This window comes from Canis lupus, chromosome 31, assembly GCF_048164855.1.
Source record: "Canis lupus baileyi chromosome 31, mCanLup2.hap1, whole genome shotgun sequence".
NCBI lineage: Eukaryota > Metazoa > Chordata > Mammalia > Carnivora > Canidae > Canis > Canis lupus.
This window is the reverse complement of record NC_132868.1, coordinates 37,553,954-37,580,874: the sequence shown is the minus strand read 5'-3', so window position 1 is coordinate 37,580,874 and position 26,921 is coordinate 37,553,954. Positions and strand designations below refer to the sequence as shown.

General features: G+C 38.6%; 1 protein-coding gene across 10 annotated transcripts in view; it reads left to right on the top strand.

The window, feature by feature from the left end:
* PLD1 (phospholipase D1) overlaps nucleotides 1–26,921 on the top strand; it is a 204,424-nt gene that overhangs the window by 155,195 nt on the left and 22,308 nt on the right. For all 10 annotated transcript variants that reach the window (XM_072808073.1, XM_072808075.1, XM_072808074.1 and 7 more), the window contains 2 exons: nucleotides 12,741–12,854; nucleotides 14,969–15,018. In XM_072808073.1, coding sequence (XP_072664174.1) covers nucleotides 12,741–12,854; nucleotides 14,969–15,018 — 164 coding nt within the window. The remainder of the gene's footprint in view (nucleotides 1–12,740; nucleotides 12,855–14,968; nucleotides 15,019–26,921) is intronic.

Here is a 26,921-nt window from a genome sequence, read left to right as displayed (position 1 = left end):
CGTGCTGGTAGGGGTGGTTACTGCAGCTGTTCTCGTATTTCCTGCTGAAATGACTTTTGAAAGCCCATTTTAAAATACTGTCTTTTCCTAGCAGGCATAAATCGGGTTCAGCTAGCAGTAGGTTATTGGTTCCTTAAGTCTGATTTCGGTTCCTGAGAATTTTGAGTCCCATTTTTGAAGCAATCTGAATTCTTTCAGGGCACAGTCATTTTTTCCTGGCCGGTCTCTTTCCCACGCCGTTAGATCGTGGTTTGATTTATTTAGTGGCAGACAGTGAGCTGTGTTCACTTAAAAATCAAAGCAAAATAGTCATCATATTTTTCCGTGAGTTATATTTAAACTCTTGTTACCCTCCATCTTCTTTCTTCAGCTCCTGGGATTATTTATTCCAATAAAAATGTTGTTAAAATGTAATTCACATACCATGCAATCCACCCACTTTTAAAGTGTATAATTAAGTGCTTTTTAGTATATTCTCAGAGTTGTGCGACTGTACCTCATCAGTTTTAGAACATTTTCATCATCCCAGAAAGAAACCCTGTGTCCCTACCCACTTCCCCTTGCTTTAATCCTCTTGCAACCACTAACCTACTTTCTTTCCCTGTAGATTTGCCTCGTCTGGGCATTTCATATAAATGGGATCGTACAGTAGGTGGTCTTTGGTGACTGACTTCTTTCATTTAACACAGATGAGTTTCCAAGACTCATCTGTGTTATAGGATATTATCAGTATTTCATTTATATTTATTGCCAGGTAATATTCCATTTTCTGGACATGCTATATTCTGTTTATCCATGCATCAGTTGGTAGATATTGGGGATTTTTCCACTCTTCGGCTATTATGATTAATGCTGCTATAAATATTCTGTATTAGTTTTTGTGCAGACATATTTTTATTAGTCTAGAAGTAGAATTGCAGCGTTATATGGTAATTCTATGTTTAACGTTTTGAGAAGCTGCCAGAATGCTTTCAAAAACAGCTACAGTATTTTACATTCCCATGGTCTATTCTCTGTCATCATTGCCAATACTTATAATTATCTCTCTTTTTGATTATTGCCATCCTAATAGATGTGAAATGATATCTCACTGTGGTTCGGATTTCAGTTTCCCTAATGACTAATGATGTTGAGTATTTTTGTTGTTGTTGTTTATTGGCCATTTCATGTATTATCTCTGGAGAAATATATATTCTTGTCCATATTTTAATTAGGTTGTCTTTTCGTTGAATTCTTTATTAAGAGTTCTTTATATATTCTAGATACAAGGATCATATCAGATTTAAGATTTGCAAATATTTTCTCCTATTCAGGGTGTTTTATACTTTCTTGATAATCTCTTTTGAAAGACAAAGATTTTTAATTTTGATAAAGTCCAGTTTATTTTTTTCTTTTATCGCATCTGCTCTGGTTCTGTAGCTACAAAATCACTGCCTAATCCAAGATGGTGAAGATGTACACCTCTTTTCCTGTAAGAATTTTATGGTTTTAGTCCTTACACTTAGGTCTTTGATTCATTTTAAGTTATTTATCAGACATGGTGCAAGATAGCAATCCCACTTCATTCTTCTACATGGGGATATATAGTTGTTCCAGCACCATTTGTTGAAAAGACAGTTCTCTCCCCACTGAGTTGTCCTGGTACCCAGACTACTTCTTTTTTCTTTCTTTTTTTTTTTTTTTTAAGATTTTGTGTATTTATTCATGAGAGAGAGAGAGAAGCAGGCTCCACGCAGGGAGCCTGATGTGGGATTCGATCCCAGGACTCTAGGATCATGCCCTGGGCTGAAGGCAGGCACTAAACTGCTGAGCCACTCAGGGATCCCCAATTTTGCATATTATTCCTACTAATCTTTTCCTTTTTTTCCTTGCCCCCCCTTTTAAATTTAAATTCAACTTGCTAACATATAGTATCACACCCAGTGCTCATCCCATCAAGTGCCCTCCTCAGTGCCTGTCACCCAGTCATCTCATACTCCCACCTACCTCCCCTTCTGCAACCCTTTGTTTCCCAGAGTTAGGAGTCTCTCATGGTTTGCCAGACTACTTCTTTTTATGGCTGATTTTAGCTCTGTATAAAAGCAACAAAACAAATAAACAACACCATTACATTTTATTCCTTCAATTCATTGAACACATGCAATGGAGAGTGTTAAATATATGCACATTTTGGAGATTAAAACATCATTTTACTTCCAGTGTCACATGGAACTTTAACATCTTTTTTTCCCACATAATATATAGGGATTTTTAGACCTAAGAACATTTTACAATAGTAATCACCAGTATTTTATATGATTTATAGTTTATAGACTCTTACTGAATCTTCACAACTACTCTTGAAAGTAGACCATTCAGTCCTTGTGGTTGTTACTGTTATTATTGTCATTGCTGTCTCCATTTGTAGAGTTAAAAACTAAGATTCAAGAGGTGATGTGACTTGACTAAGCCCCTAACAGCAATAGGCAAAAATAGCTTTGAGACTTCCAACCCAATGCCTCGCCCCAGGCCCCATAACTTCAAGATTGAAGAGTCCTTCAGCATTAGCACAAATTGAGACAAGGAGGTTGGGCCTTTGTTGTCTTCTCCTCCCATTAACCAGTCATCAGGTATAGGCTGACTTGAGGAATTGAGCATGACCTTGGGTGAGGCAGGTCCCTTTGACCAAGGAGGGTAAATCCTGGAGATCTTCACTGTGAGTAGTCGGCAGCCAATACTCTCAGTGGGAAGGTAATGGCTGTCTTAAGCCCACGGGCAGGGCATTTAGGCAGCACACCGCAGTGCCCACCATATCCTGCAAGGTGTACAGTGGATCTCACCCTTTACTACACATCAAAATCACCACTGGACTTTTTTTTTTCTAATTTACTTATTTATTATTTTAGAGAGAGTACAAAGTAGAGGAGGGGCCAGGATAGAGGGAGAGAGAGAGTCTTAAGCAGTCTCCATGCCCAGTGTGGAGCCCGACACAGGACTCGATCCCACGACCCTGAGATCATGAGTTGAGCCAAAATCAAGATTCATACACTTAACCAACTGAGCCATCCAGGCACCTCTCACCATTGGACTTTTATAAAAATCCAGAGAGCTGGACTCAATCCAGACTTGCTGAGTCAGAATTTCCTGGAGTGGGGCCCAGGCACTTATGTTTCATAATGGTCCACAGGTAACTCCAGGGCACAGTCAGGACTACTTAGGACTCACCTAGAAGAGCAGGTGTGGCCATAGGCACTAATGGTGATCTGTGCTTTTACAGGTGACCTCTATCTTTGGTCTTCTCACAATCTTTTTTTCAAGAAAGTTACCACACGATCTGTTTCTGAGATGACTTAAAAACAGTCTTGGGTACAGTTAAATATACACCTACCCACAACGATTTCTTGTGTTATGTCAGTCTCTCAATTCTGTGGGTCAATTTGTGTCTAATTTACAAAATTAAAGTGTCTTTCTGCCAACTCTTGCATTTCATTGATGCAGGAGTTTCCACTTTATCTATAAAGCACATTTGACAAAAGAGAAAGATATTTTTTCATGAAACTGAAATAAGTTGCAGAAATCCATTAGGCTGACAAATGAACTCACTGGTTGGAGTGGTGAATGGTGAATATTGTAACCGTGATCAGCTAATGAGAGTAGGAGGAGTCTTAGCTTCCCTCATCCGAGTTATTAGTCCCCTGTATACATATATTAGTAAGTACCCGTAAGATTTGTTTTTAAAGGGTTTGGGAGCCTGAAAGAACACTTTTCTTCAGCATATTCATTTGTCTTTAAAAATCTGGACTTCTGGGCAGCCCAAGTGGCTCAGTGGTTTAGCACTGCCTTCAGCCCAGGGCGTGATCCTGGAGACCCGGGATCGAGTCTCACGTCAGGCTCCCTGCATGGAGCCTGCTTCTCCCTCTGCCTGGGTCTCTGCCTCTCTCTCTCTCTCTCTCTCTCTCTGTCTCTCATGAGTAAATAAATCTTAAAAAAAATCTGGACTTCTTCTGAGGTCATAGTATTTCAGGGCTGAAGGAACTTTAAGATATTTTCTGATTGAACATTTCCCAGCAATCCTATGAGCTGCTCCTGAAAGGAAAAGGGATCAGTGATGAGAGAGCACCGTAGGGTAGCATCTGCTGCAGACTGTGTCTCACACTTGGAAGTTCACAGAGCCCATTAAAGATGCAATTTGAAGCCTACTTTGTAGAAAATGGGAAATGAGCCCATTGAATTTCAAATTAACTGTGTTATTTAGCTCTGATCTCTCAATCGTCTCCCTTTCTTTGATAGTCACATTTCAAAGGGCGTGTGTATTATACATAAAACTTTTCATGGATACACGCATGTACCCTGGAAATATATTTCACATGTTCCCCCTTCTCTGAACCTTCACATTATAATTGTTCATCTCCTGGGTTAATTGGAACTGTAAAATAGATTTTCATTTACCAGTTTCAAGCCTGTGGGTTCATATTCTTAGGAAAGGGAGAGGTGGAACTTCGAGCCTGTCTGCAGTGCTCCCCTCGCCCTTTCACCGAGGGCCATGGCGTGCCATGCCCAAGTTCACCCCCCTCTTCCTTCATTGACTTCTCTGTGCTTTGCTCTCTGAGACTCAGAACTTCCCTGCCAATGTCACGTGCCTGGCAACAAATATAATTCTGGCTGTTGGAAAAAGAATAGAATATAGCACAAAGCAGATGGAGGGAAATGACAGTCAGCATTCAGCCAGGCCTGACCAAGGAACACAGGCTCTCTTCCAGATCCCTCCCACCTTGGAAAGATCCGAGTCTCTTGATTGCCAACTCCCTCTACTGGGCTGAGACTTTATTTTTCTCGCCAGTGCTGGAATCCAGGGAACACCAATTCTCTGAAGTGAGTTCTCTGCTTTCCTCACTTCCTCCTGGTTCCTTCTCCACAGCCATCATTCTTTGCAGAAACGGAAAGACTTCATGCTCTGATCCATGACCTAGGGCCTCAGAACATTGTTCATCCCATGACAAACCGAGAGTGGCTGTGGGAATCTCTGCAGAAAACAAAAGGTCTCCTCTACTAAGTACAACTCTCCTGGAGTTGAGACCAGCTCCCAACCTGCTGGAAGTCCGTCTTTGGCAACTCAAATCTGACAGATCAGTGGGAAGAAATCAACTGGTTTATACCATGTTTGAATAAGCCAAGAGAAAGAGTTCAAACTGACTGATCCAGGTAGAAATTTTGAAACAGAGCGTGCCATGAATAAATGGTCTCTGAGGATGAAACAGGTTTGCTCCTGGAAATTTGACATGCATAAAGCTGCTGCCTTGGTAAACAGGAAGTGAGAGAGTGCATTTTGCACGATTATCAACACAGAGTTGATACATGCGATGAAAATAGGCAGTTGATTTAATGCCTCTGTATTTTAATATTAAATTTCATTGAAAAATACACAATTTTGAAAATGGCTCAAATTCTTCCTGCTTTCTGTAACTGTAGAACCATGCCAGACAGTGCTTGCAGTTCGCCCAGGGGTGCATGGCGTGGGGAGCACTCCTCTGGGGAATCTAGAATAATTTGGGGAGCAGGTGTCTGGAGACTTGGGTTCTTTCCAGCTCAGTTATCTATGGGTATGTGGGGACACCTGGGGGGGCTCAGCAGTTGAGCGACTGCCTTTGGCTCAAGGTGTGACCCCGGGGTCCTGAGATCGAGTTCCACATTGGGCTCCCCACAGGGAGCCTGCTTCTCCCTCTGCCTGTGTCTCTGCCTTTCATGAATAAATAAATAAATCTTAAAAAAAAAAAAAAAGATTTTATAGGTATGTGACCTTTCCAGCCTATCAGTTCCCCTTTCACTCTGTTTTTGCTAACAAAGAAAATAATACCTATTGTATCTAGCTCATATGAATGAATGTGAAGGCAATTTAAAAACCATTACAGGTCAGTTTACGTAAGAAATTATAATGTTATTTTCAGGAAATTCATCTTCTGGAAATAAAGAGCTGACTGTAAATTTGAGCAAGGGTAAAGAAGCGCCATACTCAGATCAGCTATTTCAGAATTAACATTTATGATAGAAACAAATGTTTTAAATAAAGAGATGTTTAGCTGCCTTATTTTATTTTTTTTCAGCTGCCTTATTTTAAATTATTAGATGGCTACTGCAGTATCCATGAAGCTTCCTTTGGTTTCCAGCACAGGTGCTTGTTCATCCTGTGACAAATAGAAACACGTTATTAAAACATTGTCCAGAGGTGTCCTGCCAGAAATCCATAGCTGCCCACTCCTCCTGGGAATAAGTTTTTGGATTCCTTATTATTGATTTGATAAGCCTCTCCTCTGCCAAATGTCAAATAAAATAGAAGGTATTCTCTAGCATAAAACAAATTCAGTTTTGCTTTATTTTATTTTAATTTTAGGTACTATTTCCTTTTTAATTCGTTGAAGGTGTACAGGCTTTCTCATTGAAATCAGTGGTTGTAAACCGCATAATCATGTTACCAAGTAGTTTCTGAGCCTTTCCACATCTGAGGTGCTTTACATGCAATAGCTTATTTACTTCACACACCTACCTTATGAAGTGGGTGCATAATTTCTCCCATTCTACAGATGAGGCAGAGAAGCCCCGGGAGGTTAGGCGACCTATGTGAGTCACACAGCTCTCGATGAGTAGAACTGAGACTGAAACCATGTCTTCAGAAACTTCACCTTGTGCCCTGTACCCACTCAGCCTCAAGCTCCCCCTCATTTGCAGGGAAGTTGAAATGTTCCCATATTAAGCCTCCCAGAAATCTATGAGAGATACTTGATTTTAAAATAAATCAGATGAACATTCCGTGTTTTAAAGTAATTGCTTGGTAAGTGAGACATTCTCTGGCTTACAGAAAAGTCTGCCTCCTGTAATTACCATATCCTATAATTTGTGTACCACGCTGAAAGGACATGCTGGGTGTGTTTCAGAAGCACCCCCTTAAAGAAATTTAAACTGCAGTTGTAATAGAAAGAACAAAAAGTGTGCAGAGTAAGTAGGACAATGGCTGGATTTGTATTCTTTTTCTCGTGGGCTAACCTCCAAGCTCTGTAAGATACCTGGAGACGAGGTTATACCGGGTCAGAGATGACAAGAGATCATGGCAGCAGAACCTTTGATTTAGATCATTTAATTGCTTTTTGTTTGACTCCAAAAATTATATAAATGGGATTCTCAGGAGAGACCTGAAGATTAGCACAGGGTGGAGGACGGCAATCATTTTGTAGGATCTTATTTTAGGGTGACTAAGGGACCTGCCTGGCAAAGTTTATCAAGTCAAGAGTGAAGTCTTAGTCACATGTGCTGGACTACCTTCAACACTCTTACATGTAAAAGCTTGTGTTTCCAAAACATAACCAATGGGGAAAAAATGACATGTGTGGGCATGCACAATGTGTATTATCCTATAATCTATAAAGTCATGTGTATCATATGCAAATTCACTGCTGAATAGGGCCAGCATTTCCAGTGGACTAGCAATGATTTTAGCCAACTCCCTCCTGTGCAGATGGGAAAGCTGAAGGCTGGAAAAGGCTACTGCACTTGAAAAGATTTGCCAAACATAAAATAGAAGGGGTTTTGTCCCAAGCCACCGAGAAGCTGCAGATCCAATTCTCGCATAGCCCATACCCCTGCGGTATAAAGTTCTCTCCACAAAACCACTCTGCCCCAACCACAGATCTTAGTTCTGGCAGCGTTCGCTGCTGCAAAATCCACAATGATAGGATTTATATCAGCTCTGGAAGTTTATAGCAATGAAATATGATCTATAAATCCCCAAGTCTCAAACAACAAAGCATCTCATCACTGGAGAAGCATGCCGAGCTCCTCAGGGGCCTTCTACAGATCCTGAGACCCCACTCTCGGCGGCCCCACTTCTCTTGACAGCACTTCATGATCAAGGGGGGAGTGGAGGGGAGGAGCAGAGGGGTTTTCCTGAGGGAAGAGCAAGGAGGATGATGGAGAGGAAAGCCATGACCATTTAGGTGGTGAGTTAGTGCTCGGTTTTTAAAGCTACAGGCAACATTCCAGCGATCACAAAAATGGAAAGTATGAAAAGTCTCACACTCTCACCATCCTGAAAACTCACTTTTTACTTCCTTATTTCTTTTTGGTCCATATTAATACACATATATTTTCATTGAGTTATGATTTATTTCCTTTTTCTATAGCTCATCTGAATTCTGATTTCAAATCCCATTTCCACACAATAGAAGGAAATTTAATTTACTCACTTCCTGATAAATGTGGCCAAATTCAGCAATTTCTTGCTATTGGCTATTTCTGCTCTGTATGCTCTCACTCAGGCACAACCCAGCCTCTCCTCCCTTCCTCTCCCCAATACACCCCATACCCGGTAAGGATGGTCAAGGGCCCTGGACCTTTGTGAAGAGCCTCTGGCCCTCAGTGTTGGTCCCTCTTGGGCCTATGCTGGTATCTGCTTAGTGTGATGTGGGGGCCTCCGCCTTCTCCTTTCAGACCTGCCTCTCCTCTGTTGCTGCTGCATCATGAAGGCCAGGGTACCTTCTCTGGGGTTCCCTGGAAAGTGAGATTATGTCTCACACTCAGATCCTCGTGGCTCCCCTGTCCTTTTGAAAGGTGAGGTGGTGTCCTGTCCTCCCTGGAATTCTGCTTAAGAGGGGAGGAGGGCGAGTCTCACTCTTATTTCTTTATACTCTCAGCTCAGCCAGAGGATCTCTATCTAGTTCCTCAGATCTAAGACGTTGATATCGTGTGTCATGGTTCCTTTGCGAGGGTGCCACCTAGGAGCAGCACCTGCCTCCTTCTCTGTAGTCACAGGGTGGGGGAAGAGAAAGCATTTAAGGGGAAAAGTTACTGCATCAGCCTGTTACATCTGTAATTGTCTTGTAATTGTAACTTTGGATTAGGGCCATTTTAACACAGGACCAGAAGTATTGTTGCTGGTAAGTCATCACAGCGGTCATTTATCGTGGCTGCAAAATGTTCACTCTTTGAGCGGCTGTAACATTATTTAGCTAGCCATCCCCTATTACTGAACATGGATTTCCAATTTTTAGATATGATACACAGCACTGCCATAAGTTTGTGACTTTTGAAAGAAAACTTATTTTAACAAAGAGGCTGAGAATGCAATTTTATAAAATTGTTCTGAAGTGCAGTGGATGAAACAATTGCTTGCATGATGGCTTTGAACCCACTAGCTCTTATCTTGTTTTTAAGATGATAAATAATTCTGCCCATTAGGGGCTCAGGTTCTTGCCCTAAGCTAATAGCTATCATTTGCACCACCCCAATTTTATGAGGATGCAGTGTTTCAGAATCCTCGGCAGCGGAGAACTGTTGTCTTCTGGGGATTGGATCAAGGAGGGAGATTGGACAAAGTATTGTGTAGAATTTTTCTCTTCATTGGATTAAACTCAGCCAAAATTTTATGGTTTGAAATTAAAAGGCCCCCTTTTCTACAACAGTGAAAATCTAAATCCTTTCTGCTAACTTGCTGAACACAGTTTAAAAATGTCCTCATTCAGAAAATTCAAGAACTGCTGCATTATAAAAAGGCAGAGACCTTGATATGAAGCAAAGAGTCCCAAGAACAAGAAAACTGAACATTCTGATTCTTACAAAGTAAATTTGCAAGAATATTTTATCTGTGGACATAAGATCTTTATGGGCCATTTCCCAGTATCTTACATATGAGGTCTCTTTTGAGGTCATTTCTGCTCTCCTAGAACACAACAATAAAAGGGAACCACCTTTTCCAAACAGAATCACAAATACTTGATGTTTAGGTTTAAGGAGTGGTACCACTCCTAAGTGGCCTTCATGTTTCACAATTGTGAAAAAATGATTTACGTGGGTCAGCATGCATAATAAAATAGGTATTTTGAAAGAGTAAAAAATTAGAAGCAATTTAAACACCCATCAATAGAGAAACACTTTAAATATTATGGTAAGGCTGTATGTGGAATACTATATCCACTTGTTAAAAAATGGACAATGTACAGGCATATAAATAAACATAACATTCATAAATGTGTTTATAGTATTCCAACATTTGCATAGAAGAAATGGCTTAGAAATTGATAGTCTATTTCTGGAAGAACATGGAAGGTCATAGGAGTTGCCCTCAGGGAGGGAAAACAGTGCCTGAGGACAAAGGAGAGAAAGAGAATTTTATTGTCATCATATAATCCTCTAACTCTTGAATTTTGTCCTATGAGCAATATATTACCCATTAGAAAATATAAGTTAATTGGTGAGTCCTCAAAAGACTGAATATAAAATAAATATATGACCCAGCAGTGCCATCCCTGGATCAATTCCCAGGAAAACAGAAAACAGGGATGGAGGTTCTTTATGGACAGTATCCACGGCAAGGTGATTCACAATTGCCAAGAGGTGGAAACAGCCCAGGTGCCCATCAACAGATGATTTGGATAAACAAAATGTGCCCTACACCTACAATGCAGTATTATTCAGCTACAAGAAGGGGGGAATTTCTGATACATGGATGAATCTTGAGGATGGTGAGCTAGTTGGAATAAGTCATACATGAAAGGACAAATACTGTATGATTACACTTAGGTGAAATTTCCAGAATGGCAAATTCAGAGAGACACAAAGTAGATGAGAGCTTGCTAGGGGTTGCAGGGGAGAGGCAATGCAGGAGTTACTGCTTAACTATCACAGAGTTTCTGTTGAGGGTCCTAAAAATATTTTAGAGCTAGATACCATGATGGTTCACAACATGTGAATTAATACCACCAAACAAGTACTCTTAAAAATGGTGAAAATGGCAAATTTTGTGTTATATATACTTTACCACAATAAAAATTCAACTAAAATGTGATTTAAACTAAAACTCATTTTGCAGCTTACTCTCTTCTCTACCAGAAGCTTCTCAGAAACAAGCATTCTTCCCACCTGACCCCCTTCTCCCTAAGCAGATAGTACAGCATGCAGACTGTGTGCAAAGATTCTCTGTTGGGCACTGCCCCCAAAATAGAAAGATATGTGGACATACGTCCTGTGTTTCAAAAGAGCTTATCATGTAGCCTAGGGAGCAGATCAGTGTGTCACTATCGTGTAAGGCAGAAAGAATGTTTCTTGCCACCAGCATGCAGAGGCAGGAGCAAACCAGCTTTGCATCCCTGCCCCATGCCACTAGCATGCAGAGGCAGGACCAAACCAGCTTTGACTGGAAGAGTCAGCATGGCTTGACCAAGGCAGGTGCCTCTTAGCTGCCCTGGAAGGAGAAGTAGGATTCTGCGAGCAGAAAGGGGTATTCCAGACCCAGAGGGCAGATGAGCCAACCTTCCTTAGCAGGGCAGTTGTCTGGCACTGGGCTGTGGGTGTGGGAAGATCCTATGGGAAGGCAATTCTAGAAAGGTAGTTGAGGCCAGGTGGTGTCCATTTTTAAGTGTCTGGTTTAACTCACTTGGACTTTTAAATACTGGCGATGGGGGGAGAGCTTAGCCATTCTCTCTGTTCTTCTTTCCCACTATCTTGTTTACCATTTAAGGATGTGAGCCTCTTACCCCTATCAGGCGGAGAACTTGAAGAGTTTACATTTTTTCAAAATTCGGTTTTCCAACTCAAACTATGTTTGCCATCTAGTGATTAATCCATGCCATTGCAATGACCGAATTCCGATGCCTTCCTTGTTCCTCAGCACCGCAGTTAGGCTCACGGGCTCCAGACTCTGTCGTGCTGGCCATCACTTCTGCCCTGATACGAACAACCTTGGCGTCCTGACACGTTGTCGTGCAATCTGACCCCTCGGAGGGGAGTAATAGTCCCATGAAAGAAAAATGTAGTTGCTTGGAAGAAAAATGATCCTTAGAAATTAAGTATTAAGAAAAGTTTAAGTAGCAGCATCTTTGTGTGACTATGGATCTCCCAGATACATGGACCCCATGGGTAGCACAGGCATTTCCAGCCTTCACTTCTTCCCGTGTTTCCTATACATGAGACAAGCAAGGACTTTAACAGCTTTGCCTGCAACTAGTGACACCTATCTGAACACAGTTCTCCACAAATTTTTTACTTTCTGAATGAAGATCCAAGTAAGTAGCCCCACCGCCTTCTTTCATTTGTTACATCATTGAGCAGCAAAGGCTCCTCGAAGGCTTTTCTTTCAAAGGTTGTCCTCAGTCAGTTGGAACGGTAGGCCAAGAAAGGTTGAGTTGTATATGCAGAGGAATTAAACAATCATGTGTCACTCAAATTTCTTGAAGGGCCCAGGATAACGTTTTGTAGCAGAACCAGTTTTCTAAGCAGTGATCATTTCTGCATTGGAAAGTATGCTGGGACCAGTGTGTCTTCTGCCCCTGAGATCGAGGCTGTGGGGACTCATCGCCTCAACCATCATTAACTGAATGCCTGCTGTTTGCTGGGCTCTGAGCAAGATACTAATGGATATAACTTGTTATTCGTTAAATTCTCATGATGACATCTTTTTCAAAATTTTGTTACAGCCCCCTCCCCCACCTCCCTGAGATCCATGCATGGGTTCTTACCGTGGATTTCGTCCTAGGAAACATCATGCTGTAGAGAGATAGTGAGTAGAGTTCCCACTCTGCTGCCAAGTTCAGCTTATTTTTTAGGTTATTGTGAACTGTTGCCTGGATAACAGCTTCCGGTCTCCAATCCAACAGCACCTTCCAAGCCCTGAAGTGGGATAGGACGTATTGTAGAAAGCCATTAGCTCAATCTCTAAAACCACGTGAACGGCTTAGCTATCATTTTTTGGTGAATGGCTCTGCATCTGACTTTTGTAGGGAAGGCCAGAGATACCGGGTGTATGTTGTGATACCACTGCTGCCAGGATTTGAAGGAGACATTTCAACCGGTGGAGGAAATGCTCTGCAGGCAATAATGCACTTCAACTACAGGTGCCAACGTTTTAAAGTTGTCTCTTTTCAGCTTTTTATCAGTCACGCACGTAAGCTGGTGAAAGGAATGGAAATGTTTCTCCACATCTATTCAGGAAGGTTGAACAGATGAACACTTTATTTTACTTTTGAATCTTGGCCTATTTACTAGTTGATAAAATTCAAATATATATACATATATATAGTATATATGTATACTTATATGTAATATTGATGTAAAAACTATCTTTAAGCTACCATGTAGTTATGAGCTTTCCATATTCTTTGAAGAAAAATTTAAATGCTTAAAGTAGTATGATTTCTATGTGTTTGGTTATGATTCTTTAGGTGGCAAGGTTTTCAACAAGGTTGGTAATGATGGCCTTTGCCAGTAAATGAAGTATGAAGGTCCTTTCCCATCTCCTGGAATTTTAATTCTGCTTTCTCTGCCATATCTTTGCTAAAATTTTAAGGAAAGTATTAAATCCTATTCTCAATATTCTAAAAGGAGAATGGCCATATTTACTCAGAAAGACCCATGAAGCTTCAGACTTGGCCAGCAGGGCATTATGAAGGGGGTTGGGAGGTATGTCTCATAAGCAGACAGAGAGGTGGCGTAGAAAATGATGGAAAGGTACCCTTATCGTTCTCTCTGGGAAAGAGAATGGCAGTGAAGAGGTAAGTGGACAGGTCTGGGTAGGAACCCCAGCTCCCAAGAACAAGATCTCTGACCTGAGATACGAAAGAGCCCTGCTCAGGGTCATACTTGTTTTAAGCCCAAGAAAAGACTAGAACCTTGATATTTTCTTTTAATAGCCCTAGTCTTTTAGAACCACCTGTAGCTTCCCACCTTTCTAATCAAACTCTTTTGTGGGGGGAGACCAGTGAGAGCTTACACAGAACCTCCAATGTGTAAAGCAGATAAGGCTTCAGGCCCTTGGTCAAATTGTGAGTAGGGGCGTAGATGCCCTCCTGCCTCTCGCCCCACGAGTACCCCTTGGAGGATGCGAGGGTCTAGTGGGAACAATTTGTAGGCACCATTGTGTGGGGGTGTCCTTTTTTTTTTAATCCCCTCATTTCTTACTGACTTTTTGGGGTATACCCATCTGCCAAAATCTCAAGTAAAGACTTTTTTTTTTAGTTTCTTCAGGGTAATTTTGCCTGGTTACAGTATGAGAAAACTTTATGTTTTGGTCTATATGCTTTGATTGAAGATTTGCCCATTTCTAATATTATCTGATTTATAACACGACAAACAAAGCTTTTCGTGTATTTAAGGCGCTGACATAATGTTTAATTGGATTTCATCCACTTCGTTTGCCATTCTAATATTATTTTTGGAATATTGTCAATTGTAATTATTTTCGATGACTATTTCCTTGGGTTTGAACCAGCTGAATGAAATAACATCCTTGGCTTTTGTTCAACTAAAACTCTAACCTTTTATTATGCAAAAACATCTCTATTTGCTGGCATCATCTTTAAGAATATCAGTATTTCCCAGGCGTAACTGTATTTTTAATTACTTTCACAGAGCAAGCAGATGGAGCATAGAATTTTTTGGGTTTTGTCAGTCTTTATAATTCATTGACTGTTATCGGAGTTGTGAGAAACAAAATCATTAGCAGAGTCAGTTATTTGAGACTGTTTTTCACTTTCAAGGCATTTGCCGACTTTACAGAGACAGCCTCAGTATATAGTTTAATTCTGAAATTATTCTGCTAAGTGTTTGCCCTTTTCAACACCTCTGAAAGTAGCGTGAGTCTGTAAGTGTTCTCATCTATTGAGGTATTCTAAATTTATCTTTGCTGTCACCAAATTTTCTAAGAGAGAAAGTTCATTCATAGCCCATCCTTTTAAAATAGCACCTCTTACTGAAATCTAACATCAATTTCATGACTTTTCCATTTACCTACCTCAAAACAGCTATCTTGTCTCGTCAGTAATGTTATAAAAGTGATATTCAGGTGGTTTTTTTTTTTTTTTTTTAGCTTTTTAAAAGTCCGTGTAGCATCTTCTCATAAAAGCTCTTATTCTGTTTTCAATCAGGTTAGGACTATACTTAACAGATATTGCAGTTGGGATTGGTTCCTTTGAAACCTCCATAATTATTTCTTTCCTTTACATGTGTCTAGGACCATGTGTAGAGGAGAAAATTCCATCCTTGGACAGTTGAAAGCCAAGCGTAAGTAACAACTTTTTTTCCCCCTCCAAGGTTGTTTTTGGTGACATGTCCGTAACCATTAATGTTTTCACAGTGTGATTGTGACACTCTGTTCACAAAAGGTAGCCCACAGAAGGTTTAACTGAGATAAATTACTTATTCTCATTGTACTTCCCCAAGCAAAGTTCAAATGAAGATGGTACAACTTCAGGTGTGTAGGTAATAAACAATAAGAGTTTTTATTATTTTTATTTATCTATACTAATTATTTTGTTAATAAGTAAGATTTGTAAGGAGCTTCACAAGGACCCTTCATGTGTCTTCTCCTGTGGTCCTTTATCAGGGTTCTGGGAAGTAAACAGCTTAGGTGTCATTTCTGCTTTAAAGCTGAGAGCACAACAAATGCTTCAAGGTCAACAGGTATTCATACAGCCTTCTATTATGCAGAAGTCCCAAGGTTGTCACAATACTGTCTTATATTTAGGGAAGAAAACTGATTTTATTGATTTATTTCATTTCTTTTTGACTAAACCTTGGAAGGTATTATACTTAGAGATAAATATATCAGAAAAAAGGCCACAGTAATACCTTTTACTTCTGCAGTTCTTCACATTTTCAAAGGCACTTTTTCAGATATTTTCTTTTTTTTTTTTTTTGAAGATTTTATTTAATCAAAAGTAAAAGACAGCTGCCCAAAAGCAATAATTATAAATCTGAGCTAATGGGTATATAATTTTTAAAGATTTAATTTGTATGATAATAACAGCATAAGAGAAGAGGAAGGGAATGGAGCTATGTAAGACAAAAGTTTTAGTATATTATTGAGATTAAATTGGTATTAATCCAAACCAGATTGATTGTAATACCCAGGAAAACCACTAAGGAAATTCCTTTAAAGTCTAGTAAAAGAAACAACAAAGAAATTAAAATGTTACATGAAAAAATATCTATGTGCCATAAAAGATGGCAGATATGGAGTAACTGAGGAACAAAATAGATATGCTACATGTGGAAACAAATAGCAAAATGGCAGTAATAACTCCTTCCAGATATAAAATGGATTAAGTTCTCTAAGTATAGAGATTAACAGAATGAAATTTTTTGTTTGTTTGTTTCTTTTTAAGTAGGGTCCACACTGGGTGTGTAGATCAAGACTTGAACTGAAGTCAAGAGTCAGATGCTTAACTGACTGAGCCACCCAGACACCCCGGGAATGTTTTCTTGACCCAGCTATATGCTATCTACTAGAGACTCTAGAATCAAGATACAAATAGGTTGGAGGTAGAAGGATGGTAAAATATGTTCTATGCAAACAATAACCAAAGAAAAAAATAGCTAGAGTGTCTATAGTAATATCAGACGAAATTGATCTTAAGACAAAAACTTTTATGAGAGGATGCTATGTGATCATAAAAAGGTCAATCCATTAAGAAAATATCAGAATTATAAACATGTAGGTAACTAACAACAGAGCCCAAAAGTACATAAAGCAAAAACTGACAGAATTGAAGTGATAAATAGACAGTTTAGAAATCATAGCTGGTGTCTTCAGTACCTCATGTTCAATATTGTATAGAACAGTTGGACAAAGAGCACTGAAACCGAAGACTTAAGACTATAAATCAACTAGACCTAGCAGATATCTATAGAAGACTCCAGTTAATAACAACAGAGTACACATTCTCACGTACACATGAAACATTCACCGGGATAGACAAAATAGCAGGCCATAAAACAAGTCACAATAGATTTAAAAGGATTGAAATCATACAAAGTGTGTTCTCTGGACACAGTGGAATGAAATTATACATTCATAACAAAAGGAAAATTTAGAAGTTCACAAAGAGATGGAATAACCAAAGAATCAAACAATAAACAGGAATATTAGAAAATACTTTGAGATGAATGTAAATGGAAACATATCAAAACTTGGGAGACGCATCTAAAGCAATGCTTAGAAATTTATAGCTATTTAACATACCTATATTAAAAAAGAAGAAAGATATCAAATCAATAACCAAACCCTAACTGGAAAAAGGACAAATTAAACTCAAAGATGGCAGAACGATGTAAATAATGTAGATCAGAGGGGAAATAAATGAGAGAATGGAAAAACAATAGAATTATGAAACCAAACGTTGGTGGATTTTTTTGGGGAAAGAATGACAAAATTGACAAACCTTTAGCTAGATCTAAGTAAAAGAAAAACAAAAATAGAGAAAACCCACATTACAAAAAAAGGAGTATAAAAGAACATTACAAATAGTTGTATGTCAACAAATTAGTTAACCTAGATAAGATGGACAAATTCCTAGAGATACATAAACTACCAAAACTGAATGAAGAAGAAATTGAAACTGCATAGATTTATTTATTTATTTAATTCATTCATTCATTCATTTATTTATTCATGAGAGACACAGAGAGAGAGGCAGAGCCAGGCAGAGAAGAAGTAGGCTCCATGCAGGGAGCCCGATGTGGGACTCGATCCGGGGTCTCCAGGATCACGCCCTGGGCTGAAGGTGGCTCTAAACTGCTGAGCCACCCAGGCTGCCCTGAATAGATTTATAATAAGCAAAGAAACTAAGTAATTGAGAGACTTCCTATTAAGAAAAGCCCAAGCTCAGATGGCTTTTTGGTGAATTCTCCCATCTACAAAAGAACACCAATTCTTCACAAACCTTTCCCGCCCCGCCCCCTGCCAAAAAAATATGGAAGAAGGGAATACTCCTAGCCCATTCAATGAGACTAATATTACCTTGATGTCAAAACCAAAGTCATTATAAGAAAGCTACAGGCCAATATCTCTTGTGAATATAGACCGAGATTAGCTCACTGCAATATTACTAAGCTGACTCTAATAATATAAATACAAGTCAAAACTACAACGAGATATCACGTCACACTTGTTGGAATGGCTAAAACCAGCAACACGAGAAACAACAGATGTTGGCAAAGATGTGGAGAAAGGGGAGCCCCCTCGCACAGTTTGGGAATGCAAACTGGTGCAGCCAGTCTAGAAAGGAGTATGACGGTTCTTCAGAAAATTAAAAATAGAACTACCCTGTGATCCAGTGATTGCACTACTAGGTATTTACCCAAACAATACAAGAATACTACTAATTCAAAGGGATACATGCACCCTGATGTTTATAGCAGCATTATCTACAATAGCCAATTTATGGAAACAGCTCAACTGTCCATCAACTGATGAATGGGTACACGCACACACACACACACACACTGAAATATTACTTAGCCATATAAATAATAAAATGTTGCCATTTGTAATGAAATAGATGGACCTAGAGAGTATAATGCTACATGAAATAGCTCAGAGGAAGACAAATACCATATGATTTCACTCATGTGGAATTTAAGAAACAAAACAAATGAGCAAAAGGAAAAAAGAGAGCAAAAGAGTCAAACCAAGAAGCTGACTCTTAACTACAGAGAACTAACTGGTGGTTGTCAGAGGGGAGGTAGGTAGGGGAGGGTTAAGTAGGTGATGAGGATTAAGGAGCGCACTTGTAATAAGTATAGGGTGTTGTATGGAGGTGTCAAAGCACTATATTTGTATACCTGAAACTAGTATGACACTGAACATTAACTAGAATTTCAATAAAAACTTTTACAAAGTGATATAGGCTCTTTGGAAAGCAAATTGGTATTTCCCTATAAATTAAACATGGAGTTATCATGTAGCCCAGCAGTTCTGCTCCATAGTATATACTGAAGAGAAACATAGTCCTATGAAAACACAAGTCCACACAGACACTTGTAAGTAAATGTTTATAACAGCATTATTCATAATAGCGAAAAACTCAAAACAACCTAAATATCCATTAGCTGATCAGTGTAGAAACAAAGTGTTTATTTCTATACCGTGGAAAATTATTTATATGTAAAAAGGAATGTACTGATATATGCTACAACATGGATGAACTTTGCAAATGTCATGGTAGGTAAAAAGCCAAACACAAAAGGTCACATATTCTATAATTCCATTTTTTATTAAATGTTTTTAATAGGTAAATCTGTAGAGTCAGGACAGAAAATTAGTCATAGCTAGGGTCTATAGAGTGGAATCGGGAGTGACTTCTAATTGGTATGACATTTCTCTTTGTTGTAATAAAAATGTCTTAAAATTAGTGGTGATGATCGCACGGCTTTGTGAATGTACTAAAAAAACACTGAATTGTACATTTTAAAGGGAAGAATTATATAGTGTCTATGGATTTATGAATAATTTGGAAGCTTTCAAAATAATTAAGCTTTTATTTTTAGTACATGATAAGTTAAAATATATACTCTGTGTATGTGTATTGGATGCTTAATGATTTTTTTTGCTAATGAGTTGCTCAGTCAACTCTAAAAACAACTTTAGACACAAAAGAAATATGTACATTACCCATAATACTTTCCAAAGTTATATGTAATTGCATCTAAGACAGAGGAGATTTACCAGAGCATTACCCCGTCTCTGTTTCTGATGGCTTAAAGTGAAGATAATAATGAATGAATAAGTCCCTAAAAGAAGTATTGACAAAAACAGAATCGGAAAAGCCACTCAGTGGTGACAGTGACTAGCAAAAATGTGAAGGGTGAGGTTCTAGGAGAATAAAAAGTCAGAACAAGCCTATAATTTAGTTTCTCAACCATAAAAATGCCTGTGCTTATTATAAAGCATTCCTTTGGCTCTGGACCCTTTTCCTGTCTTTGTCCATTCAGGGGAAAAATTGGATTTTAACACAAGAAGTAATTTCAATGTTAAGCCCTCTTATGAAAAGAGTTCCAAGCACCCTGGGAACAAGTCAAAATCAGGCATCTCAGTAGGGAAAAATGTTCATACTCCCAACATAAAGAGCAGATTAATCACATAATGCCCCTTTCTGAGGTACAATGTCGCATTGTTGGTTTTGTTTTTGTAAATGTGTAGTGGGTTGTAAATACATGAACTAGCTAATCTCTAATTGGATAGAGAACTGTAGTTCTCTACTGTTTCAGTTCTTTAGAAATAACCAAACTTCTGCAATGAATATGTTAAAATTCCTCAAAAGAAAGCCAGCTGCTATTAGTGGACTGTAATTATCATACGCACCAATCTTTGGGGATCCAGGGTTTAATTTAAAGCATTTCCTTCTCATTTTTTATAATTTTGTGAATTACGGCTTTTCAGCAGCAATTGAATATAATTTAACAAAGGGTCGAGAGGTTTTTCAGTCAGGAGGTAGAAACGTACGTATACGGAGTGCTACAACTTTTTAAGTAACAGAAGTCTAGAACAGCAAGCTCTTGAAGTCTGTTCAGGAAACTTCCCTGTAAACATCAAGAGTCTGTTGTATTGAGTTCCCATCTTTTGAGGTGTGTGTGTGCCGGTGTTCCCAACAGACCTGGCCTCGGGGCCTATATACACCCCCAGGTTCTCGGATACCCCCATGACATATGATTTGAAAACCTCCTGATACTTTTCCAGGAATGGCTCTATGTCACTGCTTCTCCATGCTCCTGGCATCCCCATTCTTGGTCCAGAGGGCACCTGCTTCCTCAGTTTAGCCTCAGCCTCACGCTAACATCGCCAGCTTTGCATCCATGACCCGTTGAGCCAGGTTTCTTCAAGGAATACAGTACTGGCCAAAATAGCTTCTCCGTTTGCTGCTTCTTCTTGTCTGGTGGACTCATTCACCTCGTAGGTGCGTGTCCCCACTGCGTGTGACAGGCTGTGCTTTCATCCGAAGTGCCCACCTTCTGCCCAGGACCCTGATCTTGCCTTCTGGGTTCTGTTGTTGGTACTAACCTTCAGCCTTCTTCTGTGAGGGGCATTTCTCACAAAGAAACAAAGAGTTTATCCCTTCATAGGAGCTATTTTATCGGTGAGGACGGATGGGAAGCAGGTGTGGACGGTGGGCTGCGAGGCTGTCCAGCCCTTTGGTCTGTTGCCGATATCCTCCATCCTTGCTTGGAGTGGCACAAATCTGTGCCTTAGAAAATGACGTATTATTACATGTCAGGCGGCAAGGCTAGTCAGCCTCACTGATCTTTTTAAAAAATTATTTCAAGATGATTTCAGACTTAGGCACTTGGGTGACTCAGACGCATAGTTATAGCATCTGGCTCTTGGCTCAGGTCGTGATCTCAGGGTTGTGGGTTCGAGCCCCCCCCCCCCAAGTTGGGCTCTGTGCTCAGAAAGGAGTCTACTTAAGATTCTCTCCCTCTGCCCCTCCACCCCTCCACTTGTGCACTCTCTCTCTCTCTCTCTTCCTGAGAGAGAATAATTAATAAATAAATGATCTTTAAAAATAATAATAATGATTTCAGACTTATAGAAGGAATTTTAGAACTTTCATACACTCTTCATCCTGATTTCCCTGTTTTCCTTCTTTGCTTTTATTCTTTCATAATAGGTAGATACCTAGAGAGATAGGTGGGGTCTTCCCCAATGAATCATTTAGGAGTAAGTCACAGACCTAATGCCCATGGACCTGTAAATACCTGAGTGTGTGTTTCTGGGAAAAAGCAGGATATTTTCAAAAGCGGCAATAATTCAATAAACAAAATGAATGGAATTAGCATTGATACTATTATCCTGTTGGTAAACCTTACTGAACTTTTGCCAATTGTCTTCCAAGTGTCCCTTATCGCAAAAGGGGGGAAAATGTTGCTGTCTCATCAGTCCAGGAGACGTTCATCAGTCGTGTGTTGCAATCATGTGTCTTTCTTTTCCTTTAATAATAATGCCTCAACCTTTTTTTTTTTTTTTTTTGGAGGGTGAAGGTACTTCCATAATCTTGATATATCTGAAGAATACAGAGTAGTTATTTTGTAAAATAGCCTTCAGTTTGGTTTTGTCTGTTGTTTCCCCATGATTAGAATCAGGGACTTTGAGCAGGAATAGCACAGAAGTGATAGATTCTTCTTCATGTGCCATAATAGAAGGAACAGGATACTGATTTGCCCCATTACTGATTGTAATTTTGATCATTTAGTGAAGGTGGTATCTGCCAGGTTTCCCGCCTATAAATTAGTATTTTTACTTTGTAGTAATAAATATTTTGTGGGGAAAACCCTTTGAGTCTATATAAATATCCTGCTTTTCATCAAACATTCACCCACTGGCTTTTACATACATTCATGATTCTTACCTGAATCAATGATTACTATGATTCAATTATTACTACTGTGATAGTTGCCAAATGCTGATCATTTCTTCTATGTTCATTACTGTCTTCTCAATTTCTCACTTGGAATTCTATGGTAAAGAGAGTTTCCCCTTTTCTTCCTCATTTGTGGATTTATGTATTTGATGTATTTGTATTGGTACGGATTTATGGATTCTTATTTTATTCATTGAGCATGATTTTAATGTCTCGCTTGCACAGGTTTGGCCAGTGAGCCCCTTTAGGGGTTGGCTCCTATGTGCTTTTGATATGTTCCCATCAGCCTGTTTTTCTTGATGGCATGAGAATTCCATACTCATCCTGCATAGTCCCAGAACTAGCCCTAGAATCAATCAATCATTTCTCCAAGAAACCTGGATTCTTCTAGTGGAAAATGACAGTTAGGAACTGAAATCTGGGTATAAATAGGGTCATCGCTACTGGGATATCATTGCTTTAAGACCCATCTTACACAGATTACCATCTATCACCCGTCAATATATCAATTTATCCATCTGTCTTTGTACTAATGCTCCTAATTCCAATCCCACACTACAGAATTCTTCCAGCCATCTCTCTTTCTATTTTTATAACTCATTTCTCTTACAGTGATAAACCTAGCTCCTGGTATCTACAATACATGGATTTATTTCCTCAATCCTAGAATATACAGAAAATAGTTTTAGAATTGCTAGCCCATACCACTATGAAAAATAAACCTACTCACTCGAATTCAATATTTGTTTGCATTTCTTTTTGTCTTTAGCCAAAGGGTATATACGCTTAAAAGTCAGTGTTCAAAATTTACTTGGGTTATGTTATTATTTTGAAATATAGTTAGATTCATTTCCTTCAGTTTGTATTCCATTTTGGAGGGTTTTTTTTTTCTTTTTCTTTTTCTTTTCTTTTATTTTATTTTATTTTTTTAATTTTTGGGGGGTTTTTTTGGGGGGGCGTTGGGGTTTTTTTTTTCTATCTCTTTCTTGATTTCTTTTTGTGTGTGTGCATACGATATACTTCCAATAGTCAGAACCATAAAAATGGCATCCGTGGGTAAGTGTCCCTTCCCTATACCTTCTGTCCATTTCCTCCCCACCCATCTATTCTATCCTATTCCCTCACATCCACTATCGGTAGCCAATTTTGTCAGTTTCTAGATTATTCTTACAGTGTTTCTTTTTGTACAAAGGAGCAGATATATGTATATGTTCTTATTCCTCCCATATCAGTTCATAGAGCTCTTCGTTCCTTTTTATGTCTGCATAGTCGTCCATGTATAGATTTGCCATAGTCAGTACAGTCATTCCCCTCTGTGTGGGCATTTAGATTATTTTCAGTATTTTCCAATGACAGTTATGCAGTGAATAACCTTGTGCATATATTGTTTGGAAGTGAATATTTAGGGTAAATGTCTAGGATGGGGTTGCTAACGCTGAATAAAATAAGTCAGAGAAACACAAATATATGATTTCACTCATATGTAGAATTTAAGACACAAAACAAAGGAGCAAAGGGAAAAAGAAAGAGACACAAACCAAGACACAGACATAACAATAGAGAACAAGCTGATGGTTACCAGAGGGGAGGTGAGGGGGGGCGGGACTGGGGGAAATGGGTGATGGAGATTAAGGAGCTACTTTATCATGATGAAAACAAAAATGAAATAATTTTTAAAATATCCTTTTTGTTAGATATTGCCAAACTTCCCCCCCCCCAAAAAAAATGTGTACCAATTTGGTTTCTCACCACCAATGCATGAGAGAGCCTGCTTCAACACAGCCTCACTAACAGAATGTGTTCGTTTTTGTCAATATCATAGGTAAGAAGTGGTTTCTCGGTGTAGTTTTGCATTTCTGTTATGAGTGAGGAAGAATATCTTTTCATTTGTGTGAATTGTCCATTTATGTCTTTTGCTCATTTTGTTCCATCAAGATTTTGATATTTTTCTCCCTTTAGTTATTAAGACTTCTCTATAGATTTGGATTTTTAGCTGTTTATGATACATGCTGTGAATACTTTCTCCCATTTTGTTGTTTATCTTTTTTTTTTTTTTTTTGCTTGTGGTGTTTTCTATCGTGTGTGTGTGTGTGTGTGTGTGTGTGTGTGTGTGTGTGTGTTCTAAGATTTTATTTAGGGATGCCTGAGTGGCTGGGATGCCTGGGTGGCTCAGTGGTTGAGCATCTGCCTTCGGCTCAGGGTGTGATCCCTGGATCCAGGATCGAGTCCCACATTTTGCTCTCATGAGACACAGAGAGAAGCAGGGCCACAGGCAGAGGGAGAAGCAGGCCTCCTGTGGGGAGCCTGATGTGGGACTTGATCCCAGGACCCCGGGTCATGACCTAAGCTACCCAGGTGCCCCGTCCTGTGTTTTCTTTTTTTAAAAAATCTAGGCAAAGTTACTGATATTTTTCTTGTATTGCCTGTAGATAGTTACAAGCCTTCCTCACACTCGGCTTATATAAGAATTCACTGTTTTCTTCTAATACTTGTGTCTTTTCATATGCTTGCACTTCTATCTCTGTCCATTTGGAGTTTACTCTTGTGATTGGTATAAGGTATGTATGTAATTTTTCTTTTTCAAATAGCTATTCAATGATACTAGTACCTTTTATTTAAAAGCCCTAGGCCTTTATGCAAAAGTCCTTGTCATATGAGATGCCATTTTTATCATATGCAAAATTTTTATATGTGCTTGAGCTTCTTTCTTGACTTTCTATTCCATTCAGTGGTTTAGTTGTCTGTTTATGTACTGGAGCAACACTGTTCTAATTATACAGCCTTGGTATGTGTTAATATCAGACAGGGTTAATGCCCTCCTCAGTGCTTTTCTTTTCCAGTTTTTTTCATAGTCATTCATGGATGTTTATTTTACCATATGTCAAGTTTTCTGACTCCATAAAAACATGTTGGTATTTCTACTGAGATTATATTAAATTTATAAATTAACATGGAGAGAGTTAGCATCCTCTTGATGTTGAATTATTCTATCCCAGAACAAGGCAAGTCTTTTCATTTGTTCAAGTCTATTGTTGTGTCTTTTGATAGCATTTTAACGTTTTCTTCATAAAGATTTCGCAGTCTATTGATAGTTTATCGTTTATCTCTGTGTTTTATCTTTTTACTGCCATTGTAAGCAGTGTATTGTCTGATTTTATCTTCTAAATGGTTATTGTTTGTGTGTATGAAGCCTATTGATTTCTATGTTAATTTATATCCTGTTATCACATTTAATTCTTTTATCATTTGAGATAGTTTTATCATTGATTCCCCAAGCATACTATCATATTATGTAGAAATGGAGCTGGTTTTCCTTATGTGATTTTTCTTGTCTAAATGTATTGGCTGATATGTCCAAGGCAATGTTAATAGCGTTGAAGATACTCTTCATATACTGTATATGTATAATATATATATTATATGTTTTTAAGCATATTAAGAAAGTATTCATAATTTTCTTCTTTCTTCATTGTTTTTATCCAGAATTGGTGCTGAATTATACCAAAAGCTTTTCAAAAGCATCTGTTATAATCATAGGATTTTTCTTCCTCGACTATTATTATCATGTTTTATATTAATGGATGTCGTCATATTGAGCAGATTTGCACCACTGGAAGCATCTCACTTTATCATGATGTATGATTTTCTGAAAGTGTGCCACTAATCTTAAGACTATAAATACCAAAGCTCTATAATAGTATCATTCAAAGAATGATCTCCTCTAAGGCATTTATTGAATTACAGATTTCTCCTGAATCAGAACCTCTGGGAGGGTTTCCAGATTTTACTTCTAACAGGTCCTTATGCACACTGAGAACCATTGGCCTACCATGTTGTTCAATGTGGACTTTTTATGGGAAGTCACTGCAAAAAATTATTTACTTTAGCAAGGAATTTGCTCTATGATTCCTTTAAAAGTCTGCTTTGTATCTCAAAACTTTAGTTCATGAGCCAGCTGCAGGAAAATAGATAATACAAAAAAACCAAAAGCTAAAATAATAGTTGTCAGCTGACTATCCATTCATGAATTCACTCATTTATTTACCTTTCTTTTGGAGATACAAAAATGTATAAGACCTCCATAATGGTAGGAGAAAAGGAGGATTAAATTAATATTTGTAAAATAATATGCTAGGTGTTATATTAGAAATATTTTCCGGGAATTTTATGTGTATGATGGGCTTAAAAGAAGAAATGCCTCTTTCTCCTGGATCAGAGGAGATTTAAAGAGGAGTTGATGCTTTAGATGAGGCATCTTTCCAATATAACATTAATAAATGGGGAAGAAATTGATTTATACAGATCTTGTTAATATGAAACTTTTTAGAAATGCATCTCTTACACATGATGTGCTAGTACACCAACACATCAACTCTTGACAAACAGCTATAATATTATTTGCATCTATAAGAGAAAGGTTACCTGTAAATGGAGGAATCTCTATATATAACCTATGAATGAATTTCTTTCCAAGATATCCGAATTTAATAGAAACCCTGAGTAACATTAACAGAATAATAGAAAGCATCAGTAATACATGGAAACTTCAGTAAACAGAACATGAACTGCTATTGTTTTTATTAGTATGCTTCAGAGTCTCTTAAAGAAAAAAAATTATATTCTGTTTCTATTAGAACTCGTGATGGTTTGGTTCCACTCGATTTATTCTTAGTATAAGACTTTCCTTATCCAGGACAACTGCTATGTGGGAGAGGGACCATAAAATTCTGTGACTAGCATTCACTCCGGGATAATGGTTATGGGTTGGCT